This window comes from Zonotrichia leucophrys, chromosome 3, assembly GCF_028769735.1.
Source record: "Zonotrichia leucophrys gambelii isolate GWCS_2022_RI chromosome 3, RI_Zleu_2.0, whole genome shotgun sequence".
Lineage (NCBI taxonomy): Eukaryota > Metazoa > Chordata > Aves > Passeriformes > Passerellidae > Zonotrichia > Zonotrichia leucophrys.
The window spans coordinates 1,682,586-1,698,195 of NC_088172.1; the positions used below are offsets into that span (position 1 = coordinate 1,682,586).

The following is a 15,610-nucleotide window of genomic DNA, read 5'->3' on the forward strand; positions in this document are numbered from 1 at the left end:
ACTGTGGGAGTAGATGCATCTGCCTGTACCTAGAAGTAATCTAACAAAGTACCTGCTTTTACCTGTCAGGATTTTAATTTGTGTATAGATTCATTCAGTAAAACTGGTTGTGAATACCTAAATAAAGAAAAAAATAAGGCGGGTTTTTTTGTTTTGTTTTTGTTTGTTTTGTGCAGAAGAGCGCCACTTCTGAGCAATTTCCTCATTCTTATAACTAGTTAAAGTTCTTCTTTTAGTAAAATATAAAACCAGATTTGGCAGTGCAGTGTGCTATTACAGGATACAGCCAGTCTGGAGGAGATTATGCTACCAAAGATGAGGTTTTCAGTTTTTGTTTGGCTTAGTTTGAGAGATGTATCTCAGAGGGATTTGTGAGAGTATATGTTCTCTTTTTCATTGTAGCATATTTCATTCACTGTTGATGGTAATGCACAAACAAAAAGAAATTTTGCAATCAGAACTAATTAGACAAATTTTCCAAATAGCTTTTAAAACTGTTGTACTTTTTGTCTTTTGGTACTTAAACTTTTATTGTTCCTGCATGTTGGTGACCCTATCACATAAGGTTTTCATCCCTCACCTATTTTTTATTTTCCTGTGGTAGGAAAACTTCTGTGAACGCTGCTAAGTTTAGCTAAAATTCATGAAAACAAAATAGCTGTGTTCTTGTAGAATACTGACTATGCTTGTAGTCTTTTCTTGTAAAATTCAGGAAAAAGTCTTCTAATATGTATACTGTAAAACAGGGCTGCCATCTTGCATAACGAAAGTGTCAATTTAAGTGAAATGGGGAAGAAAATTGAGCTGAAGAAAGATTATGACAGCAATAGTTAATCCTTGGGGAATATTCTTCTGTTTGCCATTCTTTCATTTTTACTTGATGTGTTAAAATTATTAGTAATTTCAGCTAAAATTACCTTCCAAAGCATTCTGATAGTTTTTCTAGGCTTTATTAGGTTTTGTAGAAAGAAATAGTTTGTTGTGTTAACATAAGCTAAAGTAAATAATTCGAAAACGTTATTCTGAAGTGCCTTCTGCATTAACAGATTAAATATTCACTTCTACATGAACATTTAGAACTAATGCCTTTGCATGCATAAAATAGTATTGAATTAATTAGGGGTCATTTAAAAATAAAATACTGAAAGAGATCTGTGCTTCAGAACTATACAGTAATATGAAATGTTCTTACCCTGCTCTTAAAAACAGGGTTCCTTGCTTTCAAGGAAGATAATATTGTGGATTGAATTTTGTAGAGTAAACCAAATGACCAGTAAAAATTCAAGAAGCATTTCAGGTGGACGTGTTCTTACACAGTGCAGCTGCATGTAGCTCAAAAGAAATGCAGCTTTCTGGTTCACAGCATTCTTTTCCCCTTGTACTTAATCACTGTAATATTTGAAATCCAATTATGTATACCTGGTGACTTTGCAGCTGTTATGGGTTTTTTTTTGGCCTCATTAAATGATCATAACAAGTGAAATATTTGAATTGAGAAAGCAACTTTTTAAGTTAATTTTTCATTCTTTAGTCATTGACTCGAATGTGGACTTTAGTATAAAGCACATGCAGAAATCTGAAAAGTTTTTAATTAAAACAACTCAAAGTAGTTTCAGTCGTTGTGGTAATTAAGACTGGAGAATGAATAACGTGTTCTGCTGCATCCTGTTTAGGGAATAGCCACTTCTCAGTGGAATTTCACAGTGTGAGTATGGAAGAATGCAGGAGTCTGCTTTGCTTTGATAGCATCCCCAAAGGCAGACTTTCATTCTTAGGAGTATTCAATCTTCATTTAAGGTGAAATACAGGATAGTATCTTAAATTCTAATTCAAATTATCCCAAAGACCAAAACTGGTTTTAATTTTTAAGCAATGTAATCTCAAAGTGAGACTTTTGAAAGTTGAGGGAGGTATATGCTAGTTCTTAAACACTGCAACATTTAAAAGATTAACTCTCACTCAAATTAATTTAGACAAGTTGTAGTTTGTCTGATTTTAATGTTGTCTTTAATTAGTACAAATTTCTATATGCTCCTTAAGAAATGAAGCTTTTATCTTAGATGAGGATGGGCTGTGTCTTTCAGTGATAGAAATGGGACTGAGATGGTTCATCAAGGGACTTACTTAGAAATCACCAAGTAATTTTAAATGTTTTTTAAGGATTTTGGGGTAGGGGAGCTATATAACTAGAAGATTGACTTTATAGCTGATGGGATATGTTAGTAGTGACATTCTTTCAAAACTGCAACAAGAAGAGAAAGGATAAATTTCTCTTGATATGATGCAGTTGTTACAAAATTCTTCCAGCTAGTTCATGAATGGTGATTCATAGAGGAATTCAATTACCAAAAAGTAATTTTTATGTAGTTTCATAGCATATCATAATCTCTTTGCTTGGGAAATGTTAGCTGAAATAATTTTATATTGGTTAGAAGAAAAGACTTCAGTTCCTATGCTGCATGTTAATAGGCTAACTTTTTTTTCAGCAATAGCCAGAATGTATGTAGCTACTTTCTCAATGCCTTCGTTGTCTTTCCTTATTATTTGTTGGGTTTCTCCCTTTGCCTTACAGTGTCTATATTCTTGAAGAACTAGGAAAGATTTTTCTATATTAACTCTTTGGTTGCACTTGCTTTTGATTCAGTGTGCATCTAATAGTGATGTTTTTTCCTCTTAGAGATGCATTGTGTTTTCCCAGTGGAGTAAATTATGAGAACAATATGCCATCAACAGAGCCAGGAGTCTCTTTTAGTTGTATTTAAGTATAAGAAATAATGAGAGTGTTCTCTGAATTGGAAAAAGCCCCAACAAAAGCTGAAGAATAAACTGTAGCATATGAACATCATCAGTTTCCTCGTTGCTCCATGTAGAAAAGCCAGGTAGATAGTGGAGATAGATACAGCTCAATACATAGCAGGCCAGGACATCTAAAATGTTTCTTAAAAAATTGTAGATATTTTGAATGTAAATTTTAAATATTTTTAAAATGTGTACAGCTTTTTGTGTTTCACTCTCCCATAGTTTTAGCTTTGCACAGCATATTTTTTAATTTTATGAGGAAGAAAACCTTTATTTGGTTACATTTAATATGGATGAAATGTGATCAAATTTAACCCAAATCCTTCTATCCTCATAAGACTTTAACTTCTGAGGTTATTAGGAAATGCCACAACTGTTGCCAATTTTCCTTCAGCTGCATTAGTTCAAGGTAATTTTTGTGTGTAATTCACAAATGGCATCAGAAGGCTCCAAGAGGAGGCTGTGTTCTGATCTCCATTTCATTGCTATAATCTGGAATAATTCTCTTGACATTGGATACTTTTGAGTTTGCAGCAGTGCCACTGAAATCCGAATCTCTCCTGTGTGTCTGTTTGGATGCCAAAACTTATTTATGCACATTTTTTGTAGAAAGAGTTGCTTTTATGGCAAAATCTTTCTGAAACACTTTGTTATCCAATTCCTCAAATCAAATCACCAGAGGGTATAATCACTCCGTCTATAATCTTTTGTCATATTATAACTAGGTTGATAAACACAACACACTTCTCCCAGCGAGGGGAGGTGATCCCCCAAGCTGTTCCAGTTTTTTAACTCAGAGCAGTGAAAGCCTTATAGTGCCATAGTGGGGTGTCCGGTTATCTCGGCTGTCTGAGGGGCCTGGAAAGGCCCGGGGTGGCCTTGGGGCAGCCCGCGTTTCGAAGGACGAGAAGAGGCTTCAGTTCTTCTTTCTGGTTTTATGTTTATTAATTGTTTATCTAAAAGATTTTCTTTCAGCCACCAGAGCTCTGCTCAGCAGTCAGCCATGGGCACACTCTCTCAGCCCTCCGGGGCAGCCACCTATCTTTATACCCATTGTGACGTATACAATATTTATCATTTTTCCCCAATACCATCTATTGTTATAACTCGGTGTACTCTTAGTAATAACCAATAGAAAGGTGCCACCGTGGCCAAAGAAGATGGAGGAGAAGAGGAAGAAGAAGAAGGACAGGACACGCCCCAATTCCTCCATCTTACTCCTCTAAACCCCCCTGTACAGAAATCCTAAACCCTGTGTCTCACCCTCTAATTAACCAATCCCTTCACCATTCACCCCGGTGAAGCCCTCATCCTTGTCGTCTCCTGTGTAGGGTTAAAGTCCAGCCACCAGACACTTCTGGCAACATTCCAGGACTCCCGAGACCCCTAAGCTGGTCTCGGAGGCTCAGCATCTCAGGACTGAGATCTTGAGATCCGACAGTGGGGTTCTGTCATGTCCTTCAAAATTATTTGGGCTATACACATGCAGATGTCTTTGGATTTAACCAATAGAATTGAACCCAAGAATATTTTGCAGTGTTGTCTTTTTAGTACAAGAGTAAGTGGTTGAATAATTCAGAAGTCTGTAGAAAAGGTGTGACTGCTGCAGTTGTTTGTATAGTGTTGTTCATCAGCAGAATAGTTTATATATAATAAAGTTGGTGACAATGTAACTATGGACTTAGAAGGATTTTTGTTGAAATTGCTTCAGGCATGTAAACTCTTAGCTGTCATATATGAAGGTAAATATTTTCCGTAAAACCTCTTGATTTTGGATAGATAATTTTTCTTTCTTCAAGAGTGCAGAAGGCAGGACTCATGACAAACAAAACAAACAAACAGAAACAACAACAAAAAAAATCAAAGAACCAAACAAAACCGCAAACACACAAAACCAGAGATAGGGGCTTTTTATTCTTTGACTTGTTTTGGTTTTCACTTGTTCTTTTTTTCAAGGAGGACCTGTTTCCATAGCTGGTAGGAGAATATTATACTTCTAAATTTTGCTGCAATTTGTTTTTTAATGGAACTGTTCTGGACTTCTCTGGATGGAGTCTGGATCTTCTTTTGTGAAAGTTTGTTTCTTGAACAGCACTCACTGTTATTAAGTGCCCAGAATTTTGACATTTCTGAGAATTGAGTAATTCAATAAAACTCTCAGCGTTTAGCAAAAGTATAAAAGCTCTGGAGAGGCAATGTTTAATAACGATTTAGAAGCAGCCGTCCAAAAAAAGCAAAATCATAATAATTTTCATATTTTTTGTGTTATGGTGACTTTGAGCTGGGTGATCCTTTAATATAGAGTGAATATATAACTTCGTTTTCCTCTCAGCATACTTGCTTTTACTCTACTGACTTCTGTTAGAATCCAGGAGAATTATGCAGTGTTCATTTTGAGTTTAAAGATCCTAATATAGCTTGAAAGTATGGAAATTCCCCTCGTTTCTGATGGCCACTGCTACTTAAATACTTACTGCATTAACCAGTGAATGTGGTGATAATTTTAAAATAAAGCCTCTAAAAGATGATGTTTAATTCCAATTAAGAACATATTTAAAGAAGTCTTATATGGGCTCCTCTGTTCTGAAATATCAGAGTATAATTTTACCCTTGTGATTCATGATTTGTTGTTTTTAGGAATTCTTCTAACTTCTTAATCTTACGAAAGGACTGGAACATCTTTTGGGTGAGCAGAGTGTGAGAGTGCTGAAGAGGAGGCTCAGGGGGAATCTGACAAGTGCATAAAAATACCTGATGTGAGAATGATTAACAAAGAGGGAGCCAGACTCTCATCAGTGGTGCCCAGTGGCAGCACCAGAGGAAATGGGTACAAATTAGACACATGACATTTCATCTGAACAGAGGAGAGTAATTTTTTACTGTGAGGTGGGGGAATACTGGAACACTTTGCTGAGAAAGGTTGTGGAGTCTCCATCCTGGCTGATAGTTGGAATGTAACTGCGTATGTGTAAATGACCCTGCTTTGAGCAGAGGGGCTGAACTGGATGTTTGTAACTGAAATGATTCTCTGATCTGTGGTTTCTGCTAACAGTGACCCCAATAGCCCACACCATGCAAGAGTTGCTCTCAGTTCTAGGCTAGTCAGGTGTAGCAGGTATGGTGTTGAAATAAGCTGCTTAAATGAGCCTTGCTTGGTCTTATCCTATGCAAGCTGTTCCAGCTCCAGAGCTCAGTCCCCAAGGGGACTGGGTGCCAGAAGCCAGCTCGCTCTCAGACCAAGGCCACGGGACAGCCCTAGCAAGCAGGGAATATTCAGCTCTTAGTGATCAGGCAGCTCTTGTGATTTCAGCTTTGCTTGCTAGGTAGCTTTTCCCTTGGCCTAAGGCTCCAGCAGACGGCAGAGAGAGGAGAAGCAGAAGACGCTGGCTGTTCCACGAGTATGGCTTTATTGTAGGGGTCTGTGAAGGGTCTCAGCTCTTCTTCTTCCGAGTTAGTAGGGGTACAGTATGCTACTTTTATACCCTTGGCCTGGATCCAATCCTGACCAATGGCAAAGGTGTTAGAGTGACCATAAGTGACCAATAGTAGGGTTTAACACAATATTGCCTTCCATGGCTATAGGGATAAGGTACAAGGCGGATGTCCCTGGAGACAGGAAACTTCTTTGCCGCTGTGTCAGCATTCTATTCTCCAAGGGGCCCTGCCTAAACCTGAGGGGTTTACTACACTGCTGGTTCTCTGGTGCCCTTTGTTATTTGCATCTGTCTAAAGTGTTTTACTCCAAGCTTCCTTTATAGCACATAACTCTTCAGGTACTACACTCTGGATGAGGTATAATTTGTACTTACTTGAAGCAATTGTAATGCTGATTATGGCCCAAAGCCAGTCATAAGCTCTATTTGGTACGCTTGTATAATTTTCATATCTCTGTGTATGCTACTTGTTCCTGCAAAAATTGTTCCCCTAAGTCCAATGAAATCTCACTGATATGATTTGGTGCTAAATGGAGCAGATCCAAACATCATGCAGTTTTTCTTTTACGTGTTATGAGCCTTTGCTTAAAATGTATATGCACACTTTGAAAGACAACATTTCAGTCTTTGGGGCAGGCAGGAAATTATATTCTCAAATAGTTCTCCTAAGATAATGGAAAAAATAATTTTAGTTTTATGCTATTTATATAGTTACATTTTTATTTATTTCTCTTCCTAAATCTCACGAGCTACCACTTTCTCATGGAAGTAGCAGAATATAAAAAGTATCACCAGGAGAGGGAAGCTGTGGAAGTCCCCAGGTATAACATCTATGTTTATTTCTGGGTGTACCTTCAATAACAAAATAGGATTTACACTGGCACAAAAGTGCTTTAAGTGTATAGATGCATAATTAGAAAGCAGAGGGGAGCAACAAATTATTAATAATTCAGAAGGATAGGGGGAATATATTTATTAAAATGTGTATGTGTATATGCATACATATAAAAGCATATGTTTGTGTGTGCATATGGGTGTATATGCACAGATATGTGTTTTAACCAACAACATTCTAGGGGACAGTGGAGGGGAAGGATGACCTAGAGATTATTTATGTGTCAGAACAAGGAACATCAGAGCTTCACATCCTGAATTTCATGGGTTTTATGTAAAAAAGCATGGATTAGTCATACTATTACCAGTTAGGTCAATTAGCTTTTGAACTGAAATTGTAGTAGAACAGCTGACTGCAAAATGGGATTTGTTTCACCTGAGATACATAAGGTACTTTGCATAAAATAGTTCTACATTAAAATTAAGCCAACGAGTAGGGAAAATACTGAAAGCTCAGCCTTGGCTTATGGGTGCAATGGATTATCTCTAAGATAAATGGATAGTAATCTTATTACTTTGTTATAATATGACAGAAGAAGTCATCATTACAGAGCATTTCTACAAGGTCCTGGTGATGAATTGCATGACTAAAACTCTACCTTAAGTGCTGATGGTCTGTGCTATTCAGAGCAGATGCTGCCACTACTGAGTTGCTAAAGCAGTTGTGTTTCTGAGCTGAAGCTTGCCTGCAGACTGAACTGTATGGACTAGTTCATGAATATTACTTTAATGACTTAAACAAATTTGTCCTATTTTTAAATTGCTGTCAGAGCACCAACACACAAATATCTTTCTGATGAAATTTCTGGTTTAGAATATCTTGATTAAGTGTAATCTTATTTATTCATAAATGCATTAGTTGTAACAATAAATTCAGTGGGAAAGAATTGGAAAGCTTACTGAAGTAAAATCAGGGGATTTATTCATTCATGTCACAGCTGCTTTGAGTATCATCTGGTTTGTGGAAAGCGTTGCTTCTCGGTGCCTTTTCATATTGATTCATACTTGTGTAAAAATGGCATCATCTTAGGCTTGAAATCCTGTTAGTTGAGAGTAACATTCAGATTGTATTCTACTCAAACTTCCTATGGTTTGTGTTGAATTCTAGGGATAAATGAGCTGTAGAAGGCTAAAAATGTTGCATCTCATTCATTTTCAGTAAAAATCACTTTCTGCCATCCAGTGGCTACCAGTCCTTTAAGCAAGAAGAGGTTTCACTGGTTTACCTGTAAAGGAGTTGGTTTGTAGAAGCCATGGCTGATGTTTATGTGCCAGAGGGGAAAAAATTGTTTTCCATTTTAAAAATATGTAGTATGTGCAAATGACAATTTAAAAAAGCAAATCTTCTAGTACCTTTGTCAAACTGTGGACTTCAATGCATACTGTTGCATTTCTGTATGCTGCCTTATTATTTTATAAGGGCAAAACTACTGGTTTCAAATTATGCATTTGTACTTACTGCATGGAATAAAATGGAATTTAGAGGAAAGACAATATTTTTTAAGTTAATGGGGACTTAGTTTGAAAATGTCTTAAGATATTTTTTCCTCTGGAGGTACTTTCTTTTGTAGCTTTTTTAATCCTTAGTATATTCCTGCAGAGTTAACTTTCAAAGATCATTCATTGACTGTTTTGTTATTCTAAATGTTGTATATTGATTTGTGAGTGTTGGCTTGAAAATTAATTGGTGTGTTGAATAAAAAATTAGGTTCTAGTTCAGATATTTTAAAAAAGTACTTCTAGTTCTTAACCAGGCGCTTTTTTTTTTTTTATTTTGGGTTGTTTTTTGGGGGGTTTTGTGTGTGTTTGTGTGTGTGTTGGTTTTGTTTGGTTTTGGTTTTTTTTTTTTTTTTTTTGGTTAATCTTTATTCTGCTCTTAGTATCCGTGTTTCAATAGGCTTAGCATCTTTCTAGAAAACAAGCTGAAGTTAATTTTTCTAACTTGCTACGCAGCTTCCTCTATTTTTTCCTGGAACATCTGGGTTTTTATTGCTGCTTACCAAGTCAGTCTTAATCCATGGTGTTAAAATTTTCCAACAGGAAGAGAGGCAGGAAATTATTTTTATTTTTCTAAATATGTTTTTATTTTTGCTTACAATTGCATGTCCTAGGGCTATAGTATATGTAATTTCTGCCAAATGTAGAGGAAAGGAAAAAGATGTTTTATGCTGCGCACTTAAAGTTTAAGAGAAGCTGGAACAGCATATTTTTATTGGCAGTAGTTTAAAAAAACTTAAGATATATTTAAGGGTATCAACAATCACACTGCTGTAAGGTGATCTGTATGTGTAAAGCCACAGAAATTCAGCTGGGTGACTGTGAAAAATTCCTGTCATCCATTTCTAAAGATACTTAGGCTGGGCTTCATTTAGACAGCAATGTTTCTGCTTTTTTAAAAAACTGCTTCTTTAAATAATGTAATATTGTGTGATGTAGTATTTTATTAGTTCATTTCTGTAATTACCAGTTGTATTTGTGAGTTTCTCTCTGTAAATCCTTTGTTATAAACACTCTAAATGGTTTCATCAGTGTGAACTTTATGCAGTGTTTACAATAGCTTCTAAAAGCAACTCGATGGAATGGGAGGGGACAGGAAAAACACAACCAATTACAAATGCCTGTCAAGAAATCTCAAAATGAAGTAACAGGCAGGTTAGAAACCTAAAATTACTAAGGAGGCCATACAAATAGCTGATTGAACCCTGACAGCACTGAGATATCCAACAGGTCTCCTGTAAACCTTTAATATTTTGAGTCTCATTCATGAAGATGAAATGAATTTTGAAGATGACATACAAAGTACACATTATGTATATGAAACTTGGTGCAAAACAAATAAGCTTTCTTCCTGTGGTGTTGCAAGCAGAGCAAACTGTGCAAAAACAGTGACAGTGAAAATTGTTGTGATCTTGAAATTCAGCCACTAAAACTCTGAAGAAACTTGATGAAAAGTTCTCAAATTAGTTGCGTTAGATTCTTTATTTTTCTTCACCAAAGACTATGGTTTAAAATAGGTGTTTGGATATATCTGAGATTTTTTAAATCCTACAAATACAAATGAACTTCATGATTTGAATGGTACTTGCTCTTTCAGTGGGGCATAGGAAGTTTTCAAGCCAGAAGCTCTAAGACAAAGGCATTGTTAAATTGAAAAGGACATTTTTCAAAAAGAAAGTGTGTTGATTGCATAGCATTTTCATTGACTTCTATATCAGTGAATGTTGTTCATTCATGTTCAAAGCCATCTAAAATAAAACTACATTGTTTAGTCATCAAGTACATCACTCCTATAGATTTAAGAGTAGAGCATTTTATGAAAATGGTCTATTAATCTAAATTTGTAATTTTTATCATAGGCCCTCACATAAGGCTACTGCAAGGAAGCTGCACCATAATGATAGACCTAATTTTGTTTGTTGCAAAATTAAGTGAAGTATTTGATGTAAATAGCTGTTGAGGCCCTTATTCCTAAGCTTGCATTATTTGGGGAAGCCCTGCTCAAATAATTGGTTAGTATTGGAATGAATTGGGAAGAATATTTGGTATTGGAGAGGCTTTTACCATAGAAAACTACAGTACATTAATTCAAGCACCTCATATAATGGAAAAGAACTTCAGAAGATTCTTTGAGGTCTGTTCTTTACTGTACTTTTGTTCCTACAAGTAAAGCAAAAATTAGAATCTTCAAATATATCAGTAAGATACTTTTCATTCTTTGTAATAGAAGCAGTGCAGGTAATTAAATCTGTAGAAAGAAAATAATTATGTACTCTGCAGTCTATTTTAAACATCTGTGAAAAGTAACTAAGAAAAAGTAAGTTTATTGGAAAATTAATTTCATATTTTAAGAGCTGTTCCTCATTTGCAAAGGTTTTATAATCTTCAAATGCAAGAATTGCCACTGTCTCTGTACAGTGGTTCTTTCCTGGTAAAAATATAATTTTTCAGAGAGACCAATGGGACCAAAATATTACTGTAACCGATGATTTGTACTTTATAAGATTTAAACATGCATGAAATTCTTATAAACATAATTTCCTGTATCAACTGTAAAATTTAGTTTTTCAAAACATTCTCTAAGGTTTTTTTTTGACTACACATACAAATTTTATGTTCCTTTTGGTACTGCAGCTTGTTGTGAATATTGTTGGAGAAAGGTCTGAACATGGACAATTGCAAGATGGGGATCTTTTGAGATGCAAGAGAAAGCTTTTGCTGAATTTGTGTCTCTGTGTAAGCAAAATTGAACTTTATTGAGTTCTGTTGGTTTGCTGCCTCCTCTTCCAGTAGTTTTTCATCTTAGATTTTGAGGTGTATATTGGTCTTTTCCTGTTAATGCTGTTTTACTGATGTTTAGTTACTAAAAGTTCCCTATTTTAGTATTAGTTTTGGTGCCAGTCTTCAGTAAAAAAATTAGGTGGTGAAATAGTGTGAGGCTAAAGATTTTGATTAATTTTAGCAGATGTTATCCTGCTATGATTTGTTTTCTTTATTGGTTCCCTATTTGAGGGTTTGAGTAGAAGTGGTACCCTCGGAATAAAAAAAACACCTTGGAATAATAAATATTATCTGAAGGTATATTTCCATGTGTTCTTTTAATAGATGCATAGATGCACACACACATGTACAAACATCTATGAAAAATCCAAAATTTGTGTGTTTTTTTGTTTCAACAGATTGGACAACTTGCTTTTAAAGGCATGAAAAGGCTGAACCGAATCCAGTCTATAGTTTTTGAGACGGCCTACAACACAAACGAGAACATGCTGATCTGTGCCCCCACTGGAGCTGGGAAGACCAACATTGCCATGCTGACAATCCTGCATGAAATTCGCCAGCATGTCCAGCATGGTGTTATCAAAAAGGATGAGTTTAAGGTAGGAGTTTAATGAACCAAATAACAGCTTTTTAACTTGTAGGGTAAAATCTATTATATGTTGTACATGGAATATGAAATCAGGAAGTTCTCAAGGATATTAGACTTTTCCAAGTTAAAGATAAGGCTAGTTCTTATTTACTTCATTGTTATTAAAGCTATTCTTATTTGTGTTCTAAAATCTTATTATGTGAATAAAAAGCTATGAAAATGCATTTAGCTTTCATGCAGAACCAATTTTCAAAGCGATGAGGCTGTATAAACAAAATCCATTGTCCTTTAAACAGCTGCACAGTTATCCAACAAAGATAACTACTTTTCATATATCACTATTAAGATTTTTCACTGTAAGTGCCTGGCATCATATTTCACAATAAATTGTGATTTGTAATGGTTGCCATGAAACAAACGACATGGTGGGGTTTGCTCATTTATCAAGTGAGTGTTGTTTTGGTGCAGATTGTGTATGTTGCTCCTATGAAGGCTTTGGCAGCCGAAATGACAAATTACTTCAGCAAGCGTCTGGAGCCGCTTGGCATTACTGTGAAGGAGCTGACTGGTGATATGCAACTGTCAAAAGGCGAAATTCTGCGAACACAGGTATGCTTACTCCTTCCAAACACTGTTCTCTGTGTGTGTGTGTTTGTACCTTTTCATAGGTACACTGCTCTTCAAACTCCTTGTAACAGTATTGGTTAATCAGCTGAAGCATTATTACTACACCTGTAATTACAGTGATTATGTACACTGATATAAGTTCAGAATTCTTCAATAAAAACCATCTTTGAGAAGTTTAAAGTTTGGTCTGCGAATTATAAGTTCCAAATAAATCCAGAATGTTATTATAAGTTCCAAATAAATCCAGAACAACATTGTTGCTAATATATTAAAATAACACTTACCTTCTTTTTTCTTTAAAAAAAACAAACAAAAAAACCCAACCAAACAAAAAAACCATCAACAAACAAAAACTGTAGGTTCCTGTTAATGGCTGACCTTACTGTTCCTCATTTTTCCTTAAAAAGTAAAGATATCACTAGGCTAAACATTTGAACATTCATAGAAATGAATAAAGTGTGTGGGGTTTTTTGCCTCTTAAATAGGATTGCATAAATGGAGATTATTTTGTTTTAGCAGACACTTTTTGCCATATTTATTTCATGCTGTTTGTGTCAATGAAATATCATTTTTCTAAAATCTTACGATACTTGCATACCTGTTATTGCATACAGTTCCATGTGATTACCGTTTCTTCTTCTGCCTGGTCCAAGAAACAGAAAAACGACCTGGTTGTATTATCAATATGAACATTTATAAGTATAGTAATTGTTGATATCCAGATGAGTGATATTTTAGCAGTCTTAGCTTTGAGATATTTAACAATTTTATGGTGAGTGGAGAGAAAAACCCTTCACATGACAAGAACATGTGTAAGTATGTAATCAGTGATTATGAGGTGGTGAATAGCAATTAGATGTACATGCACACATATTGGTACATATGGTCACAATAATGTGGTAACCAATAAATAGCAAACCAATATCAATGAGTGACAGTAAAATCTCTGGTACTTTATCAGAGTGACTTTGCAACACCATCTACCTAAAATCCGAGTTTACAAAATTAGAAAAGTTTGGTAGGAACTTTTAGTAATTGAAATTATTTAGATACACTAAATTACCATTTTAAATTGCTTCCTGTTTTCACAGTACTTTTCAGCTAGGGCACATAATCAACTAGATCATGGTTTTAATAGAGAGAGAGATAATGTGTAATCACGGCTGAAACTGAAAGTGACAGTAGAAAAGCCTGCTCTGAATGTAAGGACAAAGCTGGATGAACAGAATTAATGTAGAATGGAAAAGTGCTATTTATGCTTCCTCTTCTAGTTACCAATATAATTCCTACAATCTCATCTCATCTCATCTCATTATTAGTACTCTGCTTATATCCAGCAAAAAAAGTAAGGGGACAAAAGAAACAAAAAATATTTCAGGATTTATTAAAAAATGTGTATGGGAAATAGTTTACAAAGCTGAAATTTATTACTCTTGTAATGGGAACTTATTAATATATACAGAGTATTAACTCAGTAACTTGAGTGTAGAAAGACTATCTGGTTCATCATGCTCTTTTATTTAATCCAGCATGCCACTACTAGCATAATTCTTAGTTTTGTTGTGGAGAAGAGCCTAAGCAGATTGGTGTATAAAAATCAAGGAGAAATAGAAAAGGGAGGATGTGGGTAAAATATTTTTTTTTCCCTGCCATGGACTCATTTCATTGCTTTGAAATTAGCTTTTTTTTTTGCCTGAAACTTACCTTCAAGGGATTTCTACATTTCCTATGTATGTCATAGTACAGAAACACTAATCTGAAGTATATTTGTAGTTTTGAAAGATCTAGGAAGAGTGAAGGTGAAAGAAAAATGATGTCCAGAAAAGGAATAATTTGGAAGTCATTGTATTTGTGACCCAAAACTCAATTCCTACATTTTTAAAGAAACTATAGTTAAAGTGTTGATTAATTTCAGTTTTGCTTGTACTCAATTTTGTGTTTTTGGTCTTCAAAACATTGTGAAGGTTAAAAGGAAAAAAAAATATAAAGGCTAAAATTCTGGGACAGTGAAACAACAATCTTATGTTTTCTCTCGTTTGTCATATCTAGTCAGTCTTATGATTAATCAGAAATGAGGAAGGTGAGATGAGAGATGATACAAATCCAAAAGTTACCAGTGTAATTGCTGCTACTGTTCTTGAAGATTCTGGAGCCCAGCAGTGTGCAATGTTTCATTGCTGCATGTGGGATCTCAGCACCTCAGTCCTGAGGTGCCGAGCCACCGAGACCACCCTTGGGGGGCTCGGGAGTCCTGGAATGTTCCAGAAGTGTCTGGTGGCTGGACTTTGATCCTACACAGGAGACGACACCTGTATGAGGATAGGAGGGTTTCACCGGGGTGAATGGTGAAGGGATTAGTTAATTAGAGAGTGAAACACAGGGTTTAGGATTTCTGTACAGGGGGGTTTAGAGAAGTAAGATGGAGGAATTGGGGCGTGTCCTGTCCTTCTTCTTCTTCTTCTTCTTCTCCTCCATCTTCTGTGGTGATGGTGGCACTTTAGGATTGGTCATTACTGAAAGTGCACCGGGCAATAAGAATAAAAAGGATTGGGGAAAAATGATAAATATTGTACACGTAACCATGGGTATAAAGATAGGTGACTGTCCGGAGGGCAGCACAGTGTGCTCATGGCTGGCTGCTGAGCAGAGCTCTGTCGGGCCGAAAGAAAATCTTTTAGATAAACAATTAATAAACATAAAAACCGAAAGAAGAACTGAAGCCTCTTCTCGTCCTTCGATACGCGGGCTGCCCCAAGGCCACCCCGGGCCTTTCCAGGCCCTTCAAACAGCCGAAAACTGGACAGCTGCAGAACAAAGCAAATATGTGGCATGTTAGAAACTGAGGAAAGAGCACTTGCCTGTGCTGGATCTTGCTTGTTGTTCTGCACATATACTGTTTTCTATCAAAACTCATGAGCTTTCTTTGCTCAACTAGGCACTTTAAACCACTTCATCCAAGCAGGTTTCTTTCACCATTTTTTACCCTGTA

The 15,610-nt window shown here is 35.8% G+C and overlaps 1 protein-coding gene across 2 annotated transcripts in view; it reads left to right on the forward strand.

The window, feature by feature from the left end:
- The window catches only part of ASCC3 (activating signal cointegrator 1 complex subunit 3), a 267,328-nt gene that overhangs the window by 59,851 nt on the left and 191,867 nt on the right, over window positions 1-15,610 (forward strand). For both annotated transcript variants that reach the window (XM_064707226.1, XM_064707227.1), the window contains exons 9-10: window positions 11,804-12,004; window positions 12,463-12,603. In XM_064707226.1, coding sequence (XP_064563296.1) covers window positions 11,804-12,004; window positions 12,463-12,603 — 342 coding nt within the window. The remainder of the gene's footprint in view (window positions 1-11,803; window positions 12,005-12,462; window positions 12,604-15,610) is intronic.